The following is a 22,833-nucleotide window of genomic DNA, read 5'->3' on the forward strand; positions in this document are numbered from 1 at the left end:
TCTAAGGTGTCCCAACTAGAGACATTACATTTTGCTACTTATATTAAATTCAACATCCAAAATACCGACTTTGGCGAATCCCTCAGCAAATATTTTTCACAATATACATCTATCTAAATCTGGAAGTTTTTGAGATGCTGAATTCCAAATATGCCCATTTTCTGCCCGTCCTGTGGCAGCAATTTCTAAACCATTTAAGTTAAAGAGAAATGATTTTTTTACCTAAACTTTTCAAGGCATATCTAAATATTATTTTCGTAGGCGTCAGAAATGTTAAAAAATTCAATTTTTTTCACATATGCCTAGAATAGTCAAGACAAGAATTTTACAGTAATTTTGTTTTAATTTAAGCGCTTTAGAGATTACGGCTGCAGAAACGGCAAGAAACGGTTAGATTTAAAATTAAATATCTCCAAAACTTTTTGACTAAAGCCTGTATTGCACCGATAATGAATACATAAACTTATTCGTGAAGTCACTTCATGAATTAAGTCACGCATGTAAAATCCCTCTTCCACTGACAATTTAGCAGGAATTGATGATGCATGAATTGATTCTCAAGCTAATTCTTAGACAAAAAGCTAGAAGTTTCCATAAAACCTTCGGTACATCTGGTTCACACATATGTACGTATTGCATAGGAGATACCGTACTTACATATTGTGTTTAATAAGGCAACACTTGTTAGAAAGATTAGCTCTATTCTGACTACTCACTAAGCGCATAAAATTTCGATAACTCGTGACAAATAAAAGCCCAATTTACCATAAATACGGCCGCCGGCCTCGGGCATTTATGTACCTCTTTTCTCAGTTAACAACGCGTGGTACTCGAATACGGCACGATTGGGTACCTGCAAATTCGCAGATTTCTATGTGAAGGTAAGTGGGAATCACTATTAGCAATTTGCTACTTCAAAACATCCTTTCTTATAGCATCCTCGTTTCATGTTTTATTTCGCATTTAATTAGGATTCGCCATTTTGTAAAGAGTGATCTTTGGTTCGATCTCTCCAGCAAGGTATCAACATCTATAAGTATTTTCTGCTGACCGAAAGCACCGTGCCGCTCTGAATTTGAATGTCTTACAGGTTACGTAAGGATACAGCCAGTCCTACTTGAGCAATTAAAATTACAAACATAAAAGGTTTGTAACTGCAAGACACTCGATTAGTTGAAGTTAATTAAGTCAGACCAAACTGAATAGATCTGTTGTGTACAGAACTTCTGTATAATCTGATTTTTGCATAATCTGAGTTTTTAGGCCTCTGCACGTGTAGATAATTATACATTCATAACAACAAACTTTTATACTACTCTGCAGCGTATATAAAACGGACATTATGTTGCACGTGTGGCTACTAGGACAACAATATTAGAAATTACAATTCCGGCACGTCTAAACAACTTCTTGACGCCTAAAAGCATCAATTAGTTTGTACTATTTATAAATCTGTAATAACAAATATTGTATAATATTCAAGTATATAGAGAACCAAATGTCCCGCATAAATTCGTTAAAAATTATAGGAAATATTTTTCGTGAAAATGCTGGAATATATCAAATATTGCTTTTAGTTTTGTGTATTTTTTGACATAACGGACATGTACATAGAGTTACCCATGTAATAAATATATATGTTTTATCATTCTTCTTTTATGTAACCTCATAAATATTATGACGTTTTTGAGTTCTTTAAGAAATTCTAAACATATTTTATATAACATACCCATATAATAATAATAATTATAATAATACAATCGATAGATTAGATGAAGGACTCAACTAGAGTGACCTGCTGGATCGCCTGGCCTGGTCCAAGAGGACATTTATTATGTTATCTGAAACATAAGATGTATTTAAATAAGCCCAACAATATAGGAGAATTAAAAAGCAAAATTATTCAAGGAGCTCAACAAATACCTCCTCAAATGATAAAAAAAGTTATTTCTTGATATATGTGAATTGTTGCTTATCCACTGTTAAAAAATCAATAAGGACAATTCGAACATTTAATGCATTAGATTATAATAGTTTATATTGTCTTTTTTTAAGTATTAATAGTTTTATTGTTATTTCTCTTTATTTTTGTATTTTTTCTAAAATTGTTGAATTTAGATTTTGGTATGTTACATGAAATATGTTAAAAAAATTTTCAAAAAATTTAAAAACATCGTAATTTACAAGAGATTCCATAAGAAAAAAAAATTAAAACATACATTTATCTATTACAACAGTAATTCTGCGTACATGAGTATTACGTTATAAAATAATGCCGTATTTTTAGCCCTCTGTGTATAAGAGCCGTTAAGGGTTTTTAGTCTTATAAAACACTACGCTGCGTGTCATGTTTTGCCATAAGTCGCTCATGCTTTGAAAGCTTTTTATACACTTATAACACTCCAAAAAAAATTGGTCTAAGATATAGAAAAAAAAGTTCTTAGTAATTTTATCTTGTAACATGGGTGTTTAAAAAATGTATTACATATAAAACCTTCGATATACAGAGCGGACAAGATATGTAGACATCCCAAATTTCTGCTTATCAACATGATCAAAAAATTTGGTCTGCTTCATAATTTTTTTCTCAAGAATATTAAAAAAATATTAAGTTACAATCATATAATATATATATATATATAAATATTAATAATTTCAGGATACACTAAAGCAGTGCCAACCCATGACACATCATAATCAAGATGACCATCACTTCACTGAACTTTACAGATGGAGAAGTTAGAGAAAAAAAATGGTAAATATTGCATAATAAAATGGTTAGTGTAATATAAAAAAAACTGTAATTTTTTGTTCTATTCACTTCAAACGCGAACCAGGGTTGGGTTTAGGGGCAAGGCAGAGATTAATATGTCCGATATACGGACAGCAAAATTATGGCTTAGACCACGTAAACCTTGAAGTATCAAAGACATATCTGTGATCGATTCATTCGTTAGCCAGATATTTGTTGGTAAATGGCTTAATCAACGCCCTACCTTTACGGTTTACCGCCTAGTGTGAAGGTTTTTAAAAAGACCATTTGTTAGTTGCTTCCATAAACTTTAAACTTCATATATTGTATGTTTCTATCATTCCTACTACTAGTCATATGAATTGTATTGGAACTACCTTTGCTATTTTTAGGCAATTAGGATGGCTAACTCAATATGAGAATATTGGAATGCTCGTTTATACAATTTTTGAAAACTACCCCGTACAAAAATCGAGCCTTTGTTCATTACTTCCCTCGTATCTCCTCTATCGATCGTTTTGGGTGTGTGTCACATCTGCCCTCATTTTCTAACCTTCAGGGACAATGTCATGACAAAAATAATCAAAAATCTCCTTTCTTATGGTACTGTAAATATGTAATATCTACCTCATTAAAATGTGTAAATTATGGTGGATTTTAAATTACTTTTCTATCCTCAAATTGTGCGAAATTCCTATATATTGAGAAGAAGAGGTGTATCAAAGCTTAACCAATCCATTAGCAGCAACTTGGATAATGTCGCAGATCACTGTTCTTGCAAAAGATGCCAAATCATCGGGTTTAACGATAGCCTAGATGTCATCGATTACAATACGTAAGTTTTTCCTAAAGACTACGTAGACAAACTCATGAATTTAAACAAATCTATATTGTTGCAATATATTACCGAACATCATGCTTAATATCGAGGTTCGTATAAAAGAACTTCAATTGACATCTGAACAATTTAATTTCTTAACAACATTGATTTGCATTTTTGGTATTGATGCTCCTCTTCTCCGTTGTTACAAAAGTATTATGTCGATGCAAATCCTACACTAATATGACCAATTTTATTTTGTAGTGCCCACATCAAAAAACGCCACATTCTAGGGAGTATCGCCCTGTTGATCGTAATAGCATTGATCATCGGGATATATTATGCGGGTGCTTTTGGAAAATCTAAGGGATCAGAAGATGGTGTGCATCTTACTCCTGCAAATCCCACCAAGCCCCTTCCCCCTTCGAACTCGGTTTTACGAGTTTTCAAACGAGCTGCCGTATGTGCCGACTCAGTTGTGTGTGCACAAGTTGGAAAGTAAGTGGGCACTAACGATGGTACAGGGTGGCGCCTTTTCGTTTAATTTGTGGAGGCTAGGCCAGGTCACCAAACTACGATCCGCGGGCCAAATTTGATCTTAGACAGTTGTTTAAAAAAAAATCACACTATTCACCGCAGTAAATACAAGGATAGTCCCAGAAGTACCCAACTTAGCATATAGATGGCGATTTTTGTTTAAATTTGCGTAGAGTACAAAGACTTAACCTTAAAAAGCTTACATATGTCTAAAGTTACGTACGAGGGTATTACGTTGATTTTTGTTTGCTTTAGAGCTGCTTTTATTATAAACGTCTTTAGAAATTTTGTTAACGTGGAAAAAGTTGGTCAACGATATGTAATCCGATACTTTCATTTGAAAGGTGTTAGTTTATCTAACATTAAACCGGGAGTTAGAATTTACTCTGGGGGAAATCTGGTCCTCCGTTAACAATTTTAAAATATTGGGTGGCAGAGTTTAAATATAGTTATACAAGCTACCAAGACAAACTCCGCAATCGTCGACCCGATGACTCTCCGGATTTGACCACTCCTGAAATTGTGGTGAAAACCCACAATGCTGTACTAGAAGATGGGCATTTCAACAAGTACTGAATGTCGTATTTTAGCAGAACAATGGAATATGAGAAAACTGTGCGCAAGATAGATGCCGCGATTTCTCAAAATTGAAAAAAAACATCGCCTTGAGGACGTTTCAAGGAAGTGTTTGGCAAAGTTTCGCAGCAATAAAGCCGAGGTTTGAGGTCGATTCATAACCATGGACGAACCATGGATCTGTCATTTCACACCTGAGATGAAAATAGCAGTCAAAACAATGGACTCAAAGGGGACAATCGGCTCCAAAGAAGGCGAAAACTATTCCGTCTCCAGGAAATATGATAGAATTAATTTTTTGGACTGTACGTGGGATAATATGTATTGGCTCTCCTGAAAGGGAAAAAATATAGAGAAAAAATATTTTAAAAAATTATTAAAGCGTTTGAGGGGAGAAATTTAGAAAAAGCGACCGCATTTAGCGAAAAGGTAGTTTTGTTTCATTAAGACGACGCATGAGTCCACTCTTCCGTTCTCGCGATCTCCAAAATCAATTAACTTGGTTTCGAACTTATTCCTCAGCCACTCTGTGCCCCAGATTTAACACCCTCAGATAACTTTCTATTTCCAAACGAGTATAAAGTATGAAGAGATTTGCTAATAATGAAGAAGTGAAATTCGAGACTGATGCCTTGAAACGTTAGAAACTTCTTACTATAGACAAGGTATAGAAGGTATAAAATATCACTAGGAAAAGTGTGTTAATCTCAATGTTGTCTATGTTGGGAAATAATGTAATATTTTCTATTTTTTTTTAGATGTTACGTTAAGTACTTTTGGGTCTATCCACGTAATGTCATATAAAAGCATATAAAATATTTTAAATTAGCATATTCATGTTTTATCTAATTGTTAATTGCACTCTTATTGGAAGGTTCGCAGAAATGACAAAATTCGGTGGTTTACTAAGTTAGTGTCAAGGTTATCAGTATCAATACATAGAAATGCTTAGTCAATACGGAAAAGCAATGTAATACGCCAAAACGTTGCTTATTAGGTTCACTTTCTGCTCCAGAACACCGATTTAAAAATTTGCATCGATTGCACAACACTGATTTGTGTGTTATCTTGCACCGATCGAAATTTTCAAATTTTCCGATATAACTCAAAAACGTTAAATTGTAGACTTAAGACACTTTACATCAACTGGCCTCAAAATTTAACGAGAAATTCGGTAATTATAAGAAAATTTGAAAATTTCATTTAGAACGTAGAGACACTTTCGGTATGCACAGAAGTGTCGCAATTTTGAAAATATTTTACTTGTAATCAAAATGGCCGATTTTTTACTGATATAAAATTTCATAAGTCTACAATAGTGGGAAGTTAAAAATTTTTTAATGAACGGGTTACGTGGCTTCTGGTCTGCCCATAGATTTGTAATATTCACATACGGCCTTATCTCTAAAAAGTTTGAGAACCCCTGGTCCAGATAAAATATTAATGAATGGATGAGATTTGATCGTATGTATATTCTCGGGTACGATTTGCAAGTGAAATTTTATGGTAATACATAGTTCTGTGACTTTTTGCTGTATGGGGTGCCTTAAAAATCTCGGTTCTTATAGCAGATGGATCAAAAGTTCCAACAGTAATATTTTAGAGATTTTAGGTTGCACGTCTGAATTCAGTAACGTGCTCAAAATGTTTTAATCATTTGGGGATTTCGAGTTCTGATATAAAGTTCTGTTTTTCAAATTGGGCATCTTCTACATTACTGATTCTTTGACTAAGTTACTTTTACGTGATTCTATTATAAAAATGGGCATATATTTATCTCTAACAGTTTCTGCAAAAAATATATTTTTAATGAATAATACACACGGTGTCATATTAAAAAGATTAAGTTTTTATCAGAACTGAAACATCATTATCGATAACAAAAAAACAGGAGCACGCTACTGAATTGTAACTTAAATGTCCGATATATTTCCATTTCAATTTTTGTTCTATCTTTTATAGTACCCAAGATACGATGCTATCTCCAAATGGAAGATTTTTCAACAACACTCTGTATACGGGAAATCAGCCGTGAATCAATCACACCATAGTGTCGATTGGAGTTATGTTGATTCGAGAGTGGACAGTTAGATTTCTCCTGTCCATTACGATTTTGCCTAGTCCCCATAATTCCATCGAAACGCCGCCCCCATGTACATAATTTAAAACTTAACATAATGGTTTAGTAAAATTATTAGCATTTTAAAAAAGATCAGTATCACACATACTCTATGCCAAAGATATAGAAGTTCTCAGGCAATAAGGAACTTTATAGATCAATTGTCCATATATGCATGTGTCCATATATACATATATGACACATTGTTTCAGCAAATTACAGTCGCCTTGTTGCTATTTACAGAACAAAAATGTTCAATTTTATTTAAACTCTTGACGATTTGCAGTTGATTCAGAGTCAGATTTTTGCACAGGTTTCGCAAATTAATTCGTTATTTTCATATCTCAACTGCAAATTTCGTGTTAAATATTAAGTTATTAATCTTTGATGGAAACATCCACTAAAGATAAAAAAAAATCTCGGCACGGTCGGACCTCAAATTATAACTCACACAATTTCTGTTGGATTTCCCCCATGGCACTTGTGGAAATGTCTAGGGGAATCTCCATATTATGTAGGTGTGTTTCTAATCAGTTTCAAAAGTATGTTGCCGCAACTACTTGAGGAATCCCCGGATTTTGTAGGATGGGTCTTGGTAATCGATTTATGGGTATGTCGTGGAACTAAAGTAAAAATAACAAACAAGGTCTGAAGACGAAAATGGAATACGATTTCATTCAATTTTCTGAATCAGATTATCTAAATATGGTGCTTGAAGTAGCAGGAGTAAAAATACACCTAATAAAGTTATGGTTTTCATCACAGATACAATTGGCAATATTTGCCTACAGAGCATTTAAAATATGTCTCAAATTGGCATTTCGAAATGTGAGCTTAAAAACGGAAAATAAGCAAACAGAAGATATTACGTTCTAATTCACATATGCATACAGTATATCTTACACCACAAGTGATATGAAGGAGTGTAGTTTTCCGCACATACCCGCCATGGTCAGCCCGAGTTCTGCAATGTTGCCGGCTTGCTTTTAAACAGCCAGATTGCTACATTGTCTTTTAAAACTGGCTGTCAAAATTATTTAAAAAAACATTCTTTTTTTTCAAAATGAAATAAGAAAATAAATACAACTCTTAGATATCAAACGAAATACAATTCTAGAAATGGACAAAACATCAATAAAAATTTAATCAAAGAAAATTGAAACAAAACTAAATTAAATGCTCAAATAGACCTCCTTGTACAGCAGTAACCGAACTGACTATAAAACGTTGTAAATACGATATCGACAATCGTATGTATTAAAAATATTTTGAATAAAGCAAGCCGGCAACATTGCAGCACTCAGTATGACCATAGCAGTAAACATGCAGTTTGCTATCTGATCACCGTTATGTTTATATCGTTCTTTGTATGTTATAAATGTACAGTGCGCGACAATAAAATAGCACACTGTGAAACTTATGTCAAAAGTCATTTGTAATGCATTTTATTTAATAATTTTTTGTTAACTTATGTAATACATAACAAAGGAGAATGATTGCTTTACAATTTTTATGGAAATGAGGTATTAATAAATAATACAATCAAAATCGTGAAAAGTTAACGCGACAAAATAATAGCACATTTTGGTTTGATTTATCTCTGCGGTGATTCAGCGAATAGTAATTTGAAGTATTTATGCTTAATCTTTTTTTTATGAGGGATGAAACCCATACGCAATATAAATAAACACAAATACCATTCAATTTTCGAAGTCATGGGGCGAGGTACAAAGTTAAATGAGAGTGAAATCGCTAAGATTCTATGCCTATGGAAAGAAAAATATTCCATATTAAGAATTGCCAAAATTGTGGGTAGAAGCCGCAAAGTAATATATAATTTAATTAAAAATCCCAGTAATTATGGCAAAAAAAAGGTAAGGGCAGACCACCAGCTTTAACAGACCGTGAGAAACGTGCTATTTTGAGAGCAGCATCAAACTCTTTTGCTACGGCCAGAGAAATAGCTGATTCAGTGGGCATAAATACTAATATCAGAAACGTACAATGTATACTTCAACATTCCTCAATCATACAACATTAAAAACTTAAAAAGAAGCCACCCCTATCTTCAAGGCACAAAGAGGCTCGTTTGCAGTTTGCGACAAAACATCTGAAATCTATAAAAAAATTAAAATGTGTTATATTTAGTGATGAAAAAAAATTAAATCTTGATGGACCAGATGGGTGGAATCATCACTATCATGATTTGAGAAAGGAGAAAGTTTATTTAAGTCGTCGGCAAATGGGTGGAGGCAGCCTTATGATTTGGGTTGGTATCGGGTATAGAGGAAAGACTGAATTGAACTTTATTAAAGGACGGTTAAATAGTCGTGAGTACATAAAATTAATTGATACACAACTTAAAAAGTATGCTACACAAATATCAGGAGAAAATTTTATTTTCCAACAAGACAGCGCAGCTGTACACACCGCAAAGTGCGTTAAAGAGTATTTTGAAACGAATAATATTACTATTTTGGAATGGCCAGCAAGATCACCCGGTTTGAATATAATCGAAAATTGTTGGGGTAAACTTGCAAGAGCTGTGTACAAAAATGGCAGACAATTTAATAATGCAGAAGATTTAAAAAATTATATTATTTATGAATGGAATAAGATTCCTCGAAAATATATTAAAAAATTATTCATATCAATACCAGATCGTCTTATAGAGATGATAAAAAATAAAGGTGGTAGTACAAAGTACTAGCTTAAAAATGTATTAAGTTTTGTTAATTAAATAATTGTAATATTAGTTATTTTTGAAGAATGTGCTATTATTTTGTCGCGTTAACTTTTCACGATTTTGATTGTATTAGTTATTAACACCTCTTTTCCATAAAAATTGTAAAGCAATCATTCTCCTTTGTTATGTATTACATAAGTTAACAAAAAATTATTAAATAAAATGCATTACAAATGACTTTTGACATAAATTTCACTGTGTGCTATTTTATTGTCGCGTACTGTAGATGCGCGAAAACATAGACTCCATCACATATAAATAATATACACGGTGTTTACTAAGTACTTGCACAAACTTTAAAGAGTGAATCTTCGACTAATTTTAAAATAGCAGGTTCATGTGGACATGGCTTCGTATCGACTTGGTTCTTGAGATCCAGGCCTTAAAAAATATATTTCATATTTTGATTATATTTTTGTTCAATAAATGATATGTGAATTTGACGAAATTCTGGATACTAGGAGTATCGGTAATGGGAGTCTTAAATATTTAGTTAACTTTTTGTTTAATCTAGGAGGGTGCTACACATGTATACTATTTTATCTGTATTTGAATAATCAAAACATTTATAAATTGTCTCTGAAAGCAGTCGTTTTGAAAGCAAAAAGGGTTTTATAACTTAAACCTCCGTTGGAAATTTACAAAATGAATCACTGAGAATATTTGAAAAATAGGCAGAAAAATGAGTTTTTTGTTGATTGTATTAAGATGTGACCAACTTAGATCATTTACAAGTTCAAAATTAAATTACTTGTACAAATAAGTTTTTAACATTTAGAATAATTGCTGAAAATGACTGCCGCCTATCGCAATGCATGCATCAATTTACCTTAACATTAATTGACGAATTTTTTCGAATATACCCAGTGTTTGGTTAATAATGGCATACAATTCAAATATTCTATTTCTTGGGATTTTGTTCATTTTGGACTGGAGTTTTGTAAACTTATGATTTCAAGGGGCCCCACAGAAAATAATCCAAAGGATTGAAATCTGGTGATCTGGGAGGTTTTTTTTTGTTAAGCTCTATATGTGGAAACCAAGCCGATACGGACCCATGTTCGTATGAAACTTTTTTTTTAAAATTAGTTAACGATTTTCTATTTAAAATTTGCAAAGATATTTAATGAAAAGGTTGTATAAGATACAGAGTGCATTAAAAAATGTACCGGAAAATGAACGGCATGATTCTTTGGCACGTTATAAAAACAAAGTTCCTATTAACATACGTCCGTAAACACATTGTTTTCAAGATACAGGTTGTCAAAAACAGTTTTTTGACGATATCTCAGAAACCGTTTAAGATACAGACATCAGATTTTGTACACCTATTATCATTAATATTAATTACGTTTTGAGCTTTATTTAAATTTTTTTTGTAATGCTAGAGAAGGAGATTAGAGGATTACGCGAGATTTTTTGCCCCCAATTTTTCCGCTACTGAGAAAATTAACATTTTAGAATCACAACAATTATTGAAAATGGCTTCCTCCTTTGGTAATGTAGGCCTTCAACCTACGTCTTAGCGACTGATGTACCCATTTGAAAGTATCCGGAGTGCTGCGGATCGTATTGCAGGATATAATAATGCGATTCCCCAGTTCTTAAAAAGTAGCAACTGGTATAATGTAGACTAAACTTTTTAACACCTAGGGACCGAGGAGAGCAAGCCTGTAGTTCAATTGTTGTGATCTTAAAATGCTCATTTTCCCAGTGACGTAAAAATTGAGGGCAAAAAATCTCACGCAACTCTAAAATCTCCGCCTCTGGTATATGGAAAAAAATTGCACTAGCACTTAAAACGTAACTAATGTTAATGATAATAGGTTTACAAAATATGAATTCTGTGTCTCAAACGATTCCTGATATATCGTCGAAAAAAAACCTGTTTTTTGACAACCTGTATTTCGAAATTGGTGCTTTTTCAGACCTATGTCAAAAGGAACTTTTTTTCTTATAACGAGCCAAAGAATCACGCCCTTCATTTTCCGACACATATTTTGAAACACCCTGTAGATATAGTTAATATACAGGGAGGCCTATTTGAGATGGAAACATTCTTATAACTTTAGCATTTATAACTCGACATCAAAGAACCAAGGCTCAAAATATATAGAATAAAGTACAAAAATATTAGTAAATGAATTTTATCAAAACGTGCGCTGATAAATTTGCTTGTCCAGCAAAACATAAAGTGTTTTTGTTTTAGTTAGATCCGGCAACAATGTTTTCGATAATTCCCGAGCAACCTCGCTTGAGTATAAAAACAGCGACAACCTGCGCTTTCTCACATTCTCATAAGAACCGTCACGTCGATACACAGCGTTACGTTGATTTCGTTTCCTACACAAGTTTGAACTGGCGTATCGTGCGCCGAATACTACAGCGCAAATTTTCAACTCAAGTTAAAAATAAAAAGTGATCTAATTCCTAGTGCGATGCACCAGAAGCAAATTAAGATGTCACCAGAGGCCGAAAGCCATTTCGACGAGTATGAACATTATAATTTTGCCTACGACAAACACATTTATGGAGGCCACAGTGGAAAGCAACGAACAAAGAAGGAGGCTGAATCTCACACCAACCATTTCGATCCCAGCGGACATTCTAGAAAGATCGTGCAGAAATTGATGAACACTGAGGCTAACAAAAAGGTCAAAGCTTGAAGCGCAACGAGTGGTGCGATTTTTGCATTGTTTCTTTTCAACAAAGACGAACTTTCTTGGCTGTTATTCATCTGGACTGTGATTTTTATTTATCGGATCGGACATTGCGCAGTTTTCATGCACTAAATAGTTGCGAATTCAAGTTCACCTCGATCAAGAAGGCCACCGAACAACCGAACATCGATTTCCACGGCCGAGACGCACACTTCGATTGTTAGAAGTAAAACAAAAGTAGAGGTGGTATTTGCCCGCATGAATATCTGTGTTAAATACCTATAAATACCTTTTGAATTATTATTGTAATAGCAAATGGACTATTACCGAGTCGTATAATACATTTTCTTTTTATACACTGTGAGGATCTAACACCGTGTGTTAAATAAATGTTATTAAATTTATGTATGTTTGTGCATTTTTTGTTTATTTCATAAGAATGCGTCGAGATGTCGATGAACAATACACCCCGCCCATCATAAGCACAGATAAATGTAGCTACAACGTTATTGTTATTAAGCAAATAATGTAAAATTTCATGACCAGTTCGAAGTCGTTTTAAACGCGATTTTAAGTTTTTTTCGCTTTTTAGTTATTTTCCTAGAATTTGCCAAATTTCGAAGAAGTATTAGAAATGATCTAATTAAAAAAAAATCAAATGCGCTGAGAGTCGAATATAACGACGGCGAAGGGGCCGAGTAAAAAAGGTCGTTACCTCAGAGTTTGTTTTTTCTTATGATTAAAGAAACGTGAAGAAAAACGAAAACTTATTTAAAAAATTAAAAACTAAGAGATATGTAAATACTAAAACGTAAATAATTCAAGATATCGGTGACATATCACTATAATCCACCAAAAATTTATTCTATGGTATTACAATATGTGATCCTTTATAAAAAATTATACATTTTTTTACTTATTGTCCATATGCGTAAGTACCCGCAAGCTTTCGGGAACATGGAGCGAGTAGGGGTACTTTGTGAAGTAAAATAAAACAAAACAACAGTTGAAAAACATAATTAAATCTAACCTGACCTACGTAACTAACTTGTACTAACCTTAGTATAGAGAAACTCATCATATGTGCTTTAACTGTTTTTAAATTATGTCATATGTTTATTTTTTTTTGGTTAAGAATGGTTTGGGTAGGTTAGTTTAGGTTTTGGTGAGTTGTGAAAACTTGCAGATATTTATATAGCAAATAAGTTCAAAATTTCACAATTTTTTGTTAAGAATCACGTCTTACCATATCAAAAAAGTCATTTTTCAAAGAAGAAACTATTAATTTTTGGTGATCTAAATTGATATGGATCCAATATAATTTCTAACTTTTTATATTTACGTATGTATGGTAAAAACACATTATGTATTAAAATATCGTGTCATTATTGTTTGCTTTTTACAACGTAAGTTGAAATAAATCAATACAACTTTTATCTGTATGGAACCGATTTTATTCAGGAGCCTTTTGTCACTGGAATAACTTTATAGCGCAAAATTGTTCAGAATTTTTACAGCTGATTCTACAATTGATGGTGGTCTACAATCTTCACCGCCTTCAAAGTCTTAATCGCTTTCATCCTGGATTTCTTGAATAATGAGCACTTCGTTTCTAATTTACTCCCTAGATACAGCACCCTTTGTTTCCAAGTGAAGGTCAATATTCACAAAATCGGTCCACAATTCATCTGACAATGTCAGGTTTTCTTTTATCATAGCAAGAGGCACATCACCGTTTTCAAAGTCATTTTTTATCCTTCTTACCACCTCCGTTAAAGAAAGATCGTCATCCTCTTCAAAAACGTCAAATACTGGTACTAGTTGTAAGCCTGTATGTCTAAAACAATTCATGATTGTTTGGGGTAATACTCTGTTCCATGTTTAAAAAGAATTTATATTGCATCCAAAAGATTGTTGAGAACGCTCTTTGTTTTGCTGATTATTTTCAATAATATTTATTAACTGCAGTTTTCTAAAATGAACTTTTATTGATATGTTACCCCAATCAATCGGCTGCAGATAAATGTGGTATTTGGTGGGAAAAATTAAACTTTCATTAATTAATATTCTCTAAATTTCATCATTTCAGGTGCTCTAGACAATTATCTGCAAGAACTATTCTTTTATTCTTGAATTCAGTGTCTCAGTCTTACAAAATTTTTATAAACATTTTTGACATCATCCGGGCTTTATTTATTACTCATGTAAGACAGTTAACGACTTAATATTCTTGAAAGAGTGAGGGTTTTTCGATTTTTCAATGATAATCAACATTTCGTTAAAAATCTCGTCATGCTAGTAATTTTTTCGAATTTCTGGCCACACATTTTTCAGCCGGTTTTTTGTTTCTGTAACTATTCTACTGGTAGCTTCTGCTTCTGCGCTGATTTTCCCATACACAATGTTATTTCTTCGTCGGAATTGTTTAATCCAACTTTCTCATTTACATTTCGGGCCTTTATTCGTTATTTTGGTAAACTGTTTCGCTTTTACTTATAATATTAAGCAACTCTTTGCTGACCATTTACTTTTTTCCTTTTTAAACCACTTAAATAATGCTTGATCAATATTCCCATGATTGGATAACTTAAGTTTCTTTTTGACAACGAATTTATTTTAAACACATTCTTTATATTATAAAATTCTTTCGAATTATAAAAACAGCCGAATGAGAAAAATGCAACTAATTTCCTATATTATTACTTTCACCTCTTTGAAGTCTGGAAATGATTATATCTTTCTCCTCAACGAACAAAACTTTTCTTTTTTCGTGAAATAATTTTTTAAAACATAACAAAATTATAATGACGCAAATAAATTGAATACATACCACGAACGCAGACTCTAATTTATATAATTGTCGTTCGTAATTCTGGATTTTTTGCGATAATTCCTATTTTCTCTACACTTTGTTAGGAAGAATTAATTTCTTTGAAACATTTACCGACATAAAACATTAAAAAAATTATCGATATATATAAAATCAGACTCTATGGCTAAAATCAACCAACCCCTTTGTCGTATATTTAGTTGGTTGGTGTCGATAAATGGCTCAAAGCAATTGATTTTTTTGTATATAGTAATTGCATTATCAAGCTGACACTAACAGCAGTTAATTAAAAATTCCGCAAAAAAGTCCGAAGCGTTTAAAAAACGGTATTTTAGCATGTTTAAATTAAAATCACAGAAAATCACAACCATACATAGGTATGTCAAATATGTATAATAAAAAGAAATTTTCTGTGATTTATCTATAAAGCCATTAAAGCCAATGCTTTTAAAAAAATGTCCGTTACTCTTTGGAACATTTTTCAAAGAATGCTGACATGTTGCCCTTATATTACAATTACTATACTATACATATTCCGTGGCGTCGTTATATCCTGCTAATAAAACACTAAAAGTGTTTTTCTGCAGACGTTACAAGCGATTCCTTTACAATGGGTAAATGCAAATCTAATCAAACTTTTGAATTTCCGTTTCTATATACGACTTGTCTTTATATATAAAAACGACTTTTACTATATATAAAAACATTGTTTCAACCTTTCGGTTCTGAGATATCAAGTTTTTGTTTTCATATGGCCGCCATATTGTTTTCCTGTCCAGATGGAACAGACTTTTTTACCCTCTCAAAGATGTATTACACTCCATAAAAGTATTTAGGTTTCATGTTAAAACATGTCAAAGTTCAATTTTTTTTAGGGAATCATGACTTCAGCGGTCTTTCTATAGAATACAACATAAATACACATTTGTCAAAATTGCCTCTTATTTTTCTTAATATCAATCAACAATGTATATGTAAGATTTACGGTTCAAGGGTGAAGAGGAAAACACAATTTTCAGAGCACTTCTTTATTCTCCGTGAACCAAAAATGGAATCCCGATACAACCCGGTATCCATACACAGAACACATCCCCTCTTTTCGAGAGAACCGATAAGATGGAAGGGCTGTCCACTCTTTTCCCACGGGTACCAAACCCCTAAACGTCATTCTCATCTATGCCAAAGGAATTTATAAACAACCCACTCTTCCCACGCTAATCCGGGGAAGTTTGGTACCAAAAGCCTGTACTACTTTCAGATAATGCCAATTAATGGCCTTAACAGAAACAAGAAATGCGAAGAGATTCGTGACAGCCCTTTTACCATTTTCTCGCACTTATCTTGGGAGGAATTTAGAGCCAGAACCCCATGATATTTTCGGATAATTGATTAATTGTTTCAACATGGACAAAGAATGCTCACATATAAATGTCCCTGGAATACTAGTTATATTAGTTAAAAAAATATAATATTATAAAATGTTATATAAAACATTCAAATCTGGAAAAACTTTGATAAAGAATCTTTTTGCGAAATGTTCACCTGTAAATTCAATTATCGATAACGATGTTTCGGTTTTGAGATGTCATCATCAAGCTATTATTTTTTCTATGACCGCCATATTGTTTTTCAGCACACTTGGAAAAATTTTTGTCTACTTTTAGCAAGAAAACTTATCATTTTCTAATGAAGAAGTCGTGGATCATTGCTTTTTAAATTGTGGATAAGACTCTAGTTCATTGGGTGTAGTTTAGAATTTGTATCTGGTGGCACGAACACTAATCTAACGAAGTCCAGAATATCCGTTAAAAATTTTCATCCATTATATGAAGTAATGTTTCAGAGAAATACTTGACAAAAATGGGAGTGCTGTTGATGCCGTTATAGCCACCATGTTCTGCAATGGAGTGGTTACAATGCAAAGTATGGGATTAGGAGGAGGATTTTTGATGACAATTTATAAGAAGAACGAAGGGAAAGCATATTTTCTGAATGCAAGAGAAAAGGCTCCTTTGGCTGCTAAAAATGAACTGTATAAAAAAGACGATCTTATTTCTAGAAACGGTAAGCAAGTGTATCTAACAACAATGAAGCTCTTTTTAAAATAAGTAAAAGAGAATGAACAATGAACAATATGCATATAATGAGACTCTAAATAAAAACCTCTATATTATATTTAAAACCCCGTAACATTGGAAAGTCAAACAAGAATCGCTTTTTTTAGCACTTGTGAAAATCAACATTTCTAGACCATCACAATCTTAATTTCTGTGATAGGTTAAATGAACACATGCTTTTGTGATCATACAATCCTTTCCTTTGATTCTATTAAAATGAATTTGTATCTCCGTGTATCAAATTATGAAATCTGATCACATAGTGAAATTTTCGTTCCAAAATTGTTCCATATGGTCACCCGGAACCAGAACATACCATTAACATTTTAATTCGAATTTTAAAGTATTTTTCTAAGAAAATCTTGGAATTAAAAAAGAAAGACTTTGTCTATGATAAACTTTTCAAAAGTATTTATTTATGCTTGTGAGCTTGAGAATATTATTATAGCATATTTACAAAAAAAAAACTGCTTACACTACAGAATATGCGTCGAATACTGTTGCGTTGTTTGAGTGTTTTGAAAACATCTATATTGAGGTCACATAAGCAGGTATAAACATAAATTAAGTTATCAGGCGAAATATTCGAAATTGTTTGCACTAAAATTCGATAAAATATTATTGGCACTAATCTTTTCAAATTAGGTAGATAAGTATGACTTATATGTATTTTTTTCTAAGGACCTGTATCTAATTGTTGTTTATGTTTCTCTGGCATTTTGCTAAATATATTACAATAACAAGGCCAAGTGGAAAAAAATTAAAACCCGTTTAAGCATTTATTCTTAACAGATGGCTTAATTAGGTAGTTAATTAACTAGAAAAAAAATCTTGAACGAGAATACTATGAAAACTATTATTGTCGAAATTTAAGCCCTACTAAAACTACATGACAGGGTTGTTCCGTGGGGATTCTTAATAGGCTCATCCGTCCAGAGGCCTACTAAATGCCTTGGCGGCCGTTACACATAATACGTTTATTCGGCAAGGGGACGTATTTACGAGGGCTTGTGATTTGTTATGTTCATTATGACTGGTTGGATGAAAGTTGGATGAACGATAACATCATATGTTTTTTTTAGAATTAAGAAACATATAATGTTATCGATGTAACATTCGTTGCACTTTAGGAATCATCAGACCTTATCGTGCATTTACAAAGTAGTGTAAGTTTACCGTATTTTTATCAGGCTATGGAAAAAATTATTTTTTAATTACCTAGTTTTTTTTTCAGGGCCCCTGGCAATAGCTGTTCCCGGGGAATTAAAAGGATATTGGACACTTTACAAAAAATTCGGAACTCTCGATTGGAAAGATCTAGTTCAGCCTGCGATTGACATTTGCAATAAGGGCTACATTATGACTCAACATCAGTATAATTCCTTATTCAAAAATAAACTGAATCAAAGTGATCTTAATTTTAAGTATGTAGATAATCGTCACAATGTTTGTGTTATTAGATTAATTTGCCTGACTTACCTTTCCAAGTTGATTACGATCAGCACATGCGAATTTTCTTAAAGAAACGCTTCATAAAATACCACAGAATAGAAAAATTATATATCAATATCGTAAGGAGCAGTCAGATTTAAAGAAGGCGACATAGCACGCGCCTGAAAAACTTGTGTATACGCATATGGAACCACAAAAAATAAAATTGGGAGTTTGGGTTAAGTTCGAGTAAAAATATGTATTTTTAATTTTAGGGAATGGTTTAAAGACAAGAACAATGATTTTAGAAAAATAGGCTCAAAAATCGTGCCTACAAAATTGTGTCAGACATTGACTTTAATATCAACTAATGGAGGAGATGATCTGTACAATGGCACATTGGCCAAAATGTTTTTAAAAGATATGGCGGATATTGGTGGGCTCATAACAGCTGAAGATTTAGAGAAATATGAGTAAGTATACAATATACGATTTTCATAGATGCAAATTTCACCGTGTATATAAACCTGAAATGGATTTCTAATCATCTTTGTCTATATCAATAACTTGTTTATATTATGAGTATAAAATATGTGAACAATAACCCAACCAAGGCAGGATATTTCATTATTGTCCTATGAGTGTTTACTTTGTTCATCAACCAGGTTAAAATGATTGATTGTTCCTAGGGCTGAGTGGATGGATCCAATAACAACGAAATTCGAAAGTGGAGATAAACTTTTCACCTCTCCTCCACCAGGGTCTGGAGCCATCTTGAGCTTGATTATGGGAATTTTAGATGGTTACAAATTTGATAGGAACAGTATAGAGGATATAAATTCAACAGTTCTCACCTATCACAGAATTGTCGAGGCGTTTAAATACGCATATGCCAAAAGGACGGAATTAGGGGATACGAATTTTGTTAATATTACAGAGGTATACAGGGTGTCCCACAAGTGTTTCATTATATTTCAGTGGGTAATAGTACATTGAAAAATAATATGACTCCCTATATAAACCATATTCCAATAACGCTTCATTAAGAAGATACAGGGTGTTAAACTTTACTTAAAAAATCTAACTTTTATTGATATATTCAAAACCGTTTGAGATATGTAAGTGAAATTTGGCATGTTTTGAGAATTAATGTAGACGCATTTATTTATGCAAAAGGGCTATTTTTCGTTTCACCAGTGACGTGCGTACGGACACCTCTCAGCACATTTTTAAAGAAAAACATGGTGCGGCACTGCTTTTTATCAAAATAAAAATTATTTTTAGAAGTTTAATTTCATTTAGAAGAAAAATGCTCACTTGACTCTTTCGTCCGACGCATCGTTTGCCAGTAAAAAATTGAATACCGTTTAACACCCTGTATCTTCTTAATGAAGCATTATTGGAATATGGTTTATATAGGGAGTCATATTATTTTTTAATGTACTATTACCCACTGAAATATAATGAAACACTTGTGGGACACCCTGTATATATAACTACTAATGATAATAGTAAGGGTTTCTTAATGAAAATTAACATTAAAGTCACGACAAAATAATTATTAACATCTTCTTAGCTGAAATTGTGTTTTAGTATGAAAGGATGTTAAAAATGTTTCATTTGATACAGAAGAAGGAATTTCTGGTGTTTTACATACTTCACTAGTCAGTTAAGATTTGATGTTTTCTTTAGCTCTTAGGAAACCTCACTTCACGGGAGTATGCTAGAGATATAAGAGACAGGATTACAGACGATAAAACTTTTACGGATCCAAAACATTATGGAGCAATATTTTATACGAAACCGGATCATGGCACTGCACATATATCTATCATAGATGAGAATGGAGACGCCGTTTCCGCTACAAGTTCCATTAACCTTTTGTAAGCACTGAACTTTTGTTACCCATAAAAATTTCTTTGTATATAAGGTGTCCGGAAAGGTCATGTCATAAATTCCAGGGGTTATCGAAAAAGCTAAAGTAATGCTAGAACTTCATAAAAAAAATCCTAGTAGCCTTCGTTACCAAATTATTCACTCTCAAAATAAGAAGTTAAAAAAGCATTTTGTAGTAACTTTCAAACAATTAGCATGGTAACAATAAAAGTTAGGCGGTTTAAATAATCCTCAGTGGTGCTTATTTTTATATGTAAACAGGTCTTGCATATGTCTTCCTTACATATGGGAAATCAAAATTTCTCTTTAAATTAATTTATTGTTTTAGTGTGTTATAGAAATCTTTTTTTTTCGTAGCGAAAAAAACTATATGTTGCTTTACTCAACATCCTGTGCCGTTTTTGAAAAAAAATCATATTTTATAATCAATATGTCAACAATTTAAAATAAAATAAAATAGCAGTTTATTATAAAAAATTATTTGTATTACAGCTAAAGTTATTAAAAATGCTTAATATGATCATCATCTTGAATTGTAATACTGCAGTTTCCACACCATTACCTTCTGCAAGTTCGAACATTAGATACTTCTCATTGCTAAAGTCCACGATATTATTAAAATAACTAATGTTGATATGAACATTTTTGATAACTTTAGAGGCAATACATGTTCCTTTTTTTCTATAATAAACTGCTAATTTCATTTAAAATTGTTGACATATATGGTATGTTGATAATAAAATACGATACTTTCAAAAACGGTACAAGATATCGATTAAAGTAAGATTTACCTTTTTTGTAGGAAAATTATGAAAAAATCAAGCTATGGAAAAAATACTGATTTCGTTAATTCACTAAAAAATGAATAAGGAAATTTAATTTCTCCAATATAAGAAAAATATATGAACCATTCGTTTGCATATGAAAATAAGCAGGACTGGAATTTATTTAAACGGCCCAACTTTCAATGGCACCATGATAATGGTTTAAAAGTTACAGCAAATATTTTTTTAACTTTTTACTTTGAGACTAACTAACTTCATAACGAACGCCGATAAAAGTTTTTTTTTATATGAAGAACTAGCATTATTTTAGCCTTCTCTATAACCCCTAGAATTTATGATGTAACCTTACCCGATAACCTGTACATAGTTCGCATCTATTTTAAAAATGCTTTCCGTACGAAATTAATTTTATTCAATACGTGAATTTCTAGGATCGATTCAACTTCAATTAACTATAAGCATTGTTTCAGCTTCGGTAGTGGGATGACCTCGACTCAAACAGGAATTATTTACAACAGTGTTATGGATGACTTCTCGTTTCCATACTTTAAAAACTATTTTGGTCTTCCTGGCTCGCCTAACAATGAAATGCTACCGGAAAAACGACCTTTATCTTCAATGAGTCCGACGATTCTTGTAGATAAGAACGAAGATGTGAAAATGGTAGTAGGAGCATCTGGGGGAACGGTTATTACAACTTCGGTCGCATGGGTTGGTGAAGACATCTTGCTTATTTATTAAACTTTAAGTTAATATATTTTAGACGATAATACGATCTATCTGGTTTGGAGACAACATCAAGGAAGCCATCGATTCACCGCGAATACATCATCAACTTTATCCAATGCAAATCATGTATGAATATGGAATGTTACAGGTAGGCAGATACTATGTTTTGTTTAAAGGTAGTTTGGTAGGTATTATGATTAAGCTGTCCTAAGGGGGTCTTTATGGCTCAAACGAAATTGGACGATGTAGTTCGAATCAACTCGCAAGCGAGTTATATCTCTCTTAAAGTGGAATCAAAACTTATTTCAGATTTATTAATATACTTGCAGATACAATATTCGGTTGAAGTTTTCTTCTTTGCGTGAATCTTAAGTTTTCATTACACATTCCAACCATTTGTTTCGAATATGGGATGAGTTGGCTGAAAAAGAATAATATTAAATGTTTGATCATATATAGATGCGATAGATAAGTATTTTTTTCTTCTTTTCTCAGCAAATTGTCGATGGTTTGAGGGCACTCGGCCACGCAGTTCATAGGGATCTATCTTCAGTTGTTTGTGCCTTGAAGAAAGAAAAAGATTACATTTCAGCAAATGCTGATTATAGAAAAGGGGGCGATGTTTATGGATTGACGTAAAAATGTATTCCTTTATTTCCTTACATAGGTATACTTGCCTAATTGTCAGTATGTAATAAAAATATATTTCGAAACAACATATGTATATTATCTAGGTCCTTTTTGTATTTAAAGCGACTTTTTACCCTTTTGTAATGTTATATAGACTTAATAAAATTATACATTTGATAATAAACGAAGAATACAGTAGTGTTAA

At 32.5% G+C, this 22,833-nt stretch overlaps 2 protein-coding genes across 3 annotated transcripts; both read left to right on the forward strand.

The window, feature by feature from the left end:
• The first annotated feature begins 600 nt into the window (after nucleotides 1-600).
• Nucleotides 601-22,826, forward strand: LOC136338897 (scoloptoxin SSD14-like). 2 transcript variants are annotated; one of them, XM_066281689.1, is made up of 11 exons: nucleotides 601-881; nucleotides 2,660-2,755; nucleotides 3,837-4,070; nucleotides 16,884-17,104; nucleotides 18,392-18,581; nucleotides 18,864-19,061; nucleotides 19,278-19,527; nucleotides 20,281-20,471; nucleotides 21,740-21,980; nucleotides 22,033-22,146; nucleotides 22,494-22,826. In XM_066281689.1, the coding sequence occupies exons 2-11, from the start codon at nucleotides 2,703-2,705 to the stop codon at nucleotides 22,635-22,637; spliced, it is 1,836 nt and encodes a 611-aa protein (XP_066137786.1). In that variant the 5' UTR covers nucleotides 601-881; nucleotides 2,660-2,702; the 3' UTR covers nucleotides 22,638-22,826. The 2 variants fall into 2 exon arrangements, with proteins under 2 accessions (XP_066137786.1, XP_066137785.1); XM_066281688.1 differs by lacking the exons at nucleotides 601-881; nucleotides 2,660-2,755 and adding an exon at nucleotides 3,286-3,587.
• On the forward strand, nucleotides 11,831-12,614 carry LOC136338901 (nuclear protein 1). The gene has a single exon (XM_066281694.1). The coding sequence runs from the start codon at nucleotides 11,989-11,991 to the stop codon at nucleotides 12,214-12,216; it is 228 nt and encodes a 75-aa protein (XP_066137791.1). The 5' UTR covers nucleotides 11,831-11,988; the 3' UTR covers nucleotides 12,217-12,614.
• Nucleotides 22,827-22,833: the final 7 nt, after the last annotated feature.

Source organism: Euwallacea fornicatus, chromosome 4, assembly GCF_040115645.1.
Source record: "Euwallacea fornicatus isolate EFF26 chromosome 4, ASM4011564v1, whole genome shotgun sequence".
Lineage (NCBI taxonomy): Eukaryota > Metazoa > Arthropoda > Insecta > Coleoptera > Curculionidae > Euwallacea > Euwallacea fornicatus.

Excerpts from the sequence above, each read along its gene's own strand:
- LOC136338897 (XM_066281688.1), top strand. The coding sequence starts at position 3,400 with ATGGTGGATTTTAAATTACTTTTCTATCCTCAAATTGTGCGAAATTCC. Across the intron at positions 4,071-16,883 it reads GTGTGTGCACAAGTTGGAAA|AGAAATACTTGACAAAAATG; the intron begins GTAAGTGGGCAC and ends GTAATGTTTCAG. Across the intron at positions 20,472-21,739 it reads ACAAGTTCCATTAACCTTTT|CTTCGGTAGTGGGATGACCT; the intron begins GTAAGCACTGAA and ends GCATTGTTTCAG.
- LOC136338901 (XM_066281694.1), top strand. The coding sequence starts at position 11,989 with ATGCACCAGAAGCAAATTAAGATGTCACCAGAGGCCGAAAGCCATTTC.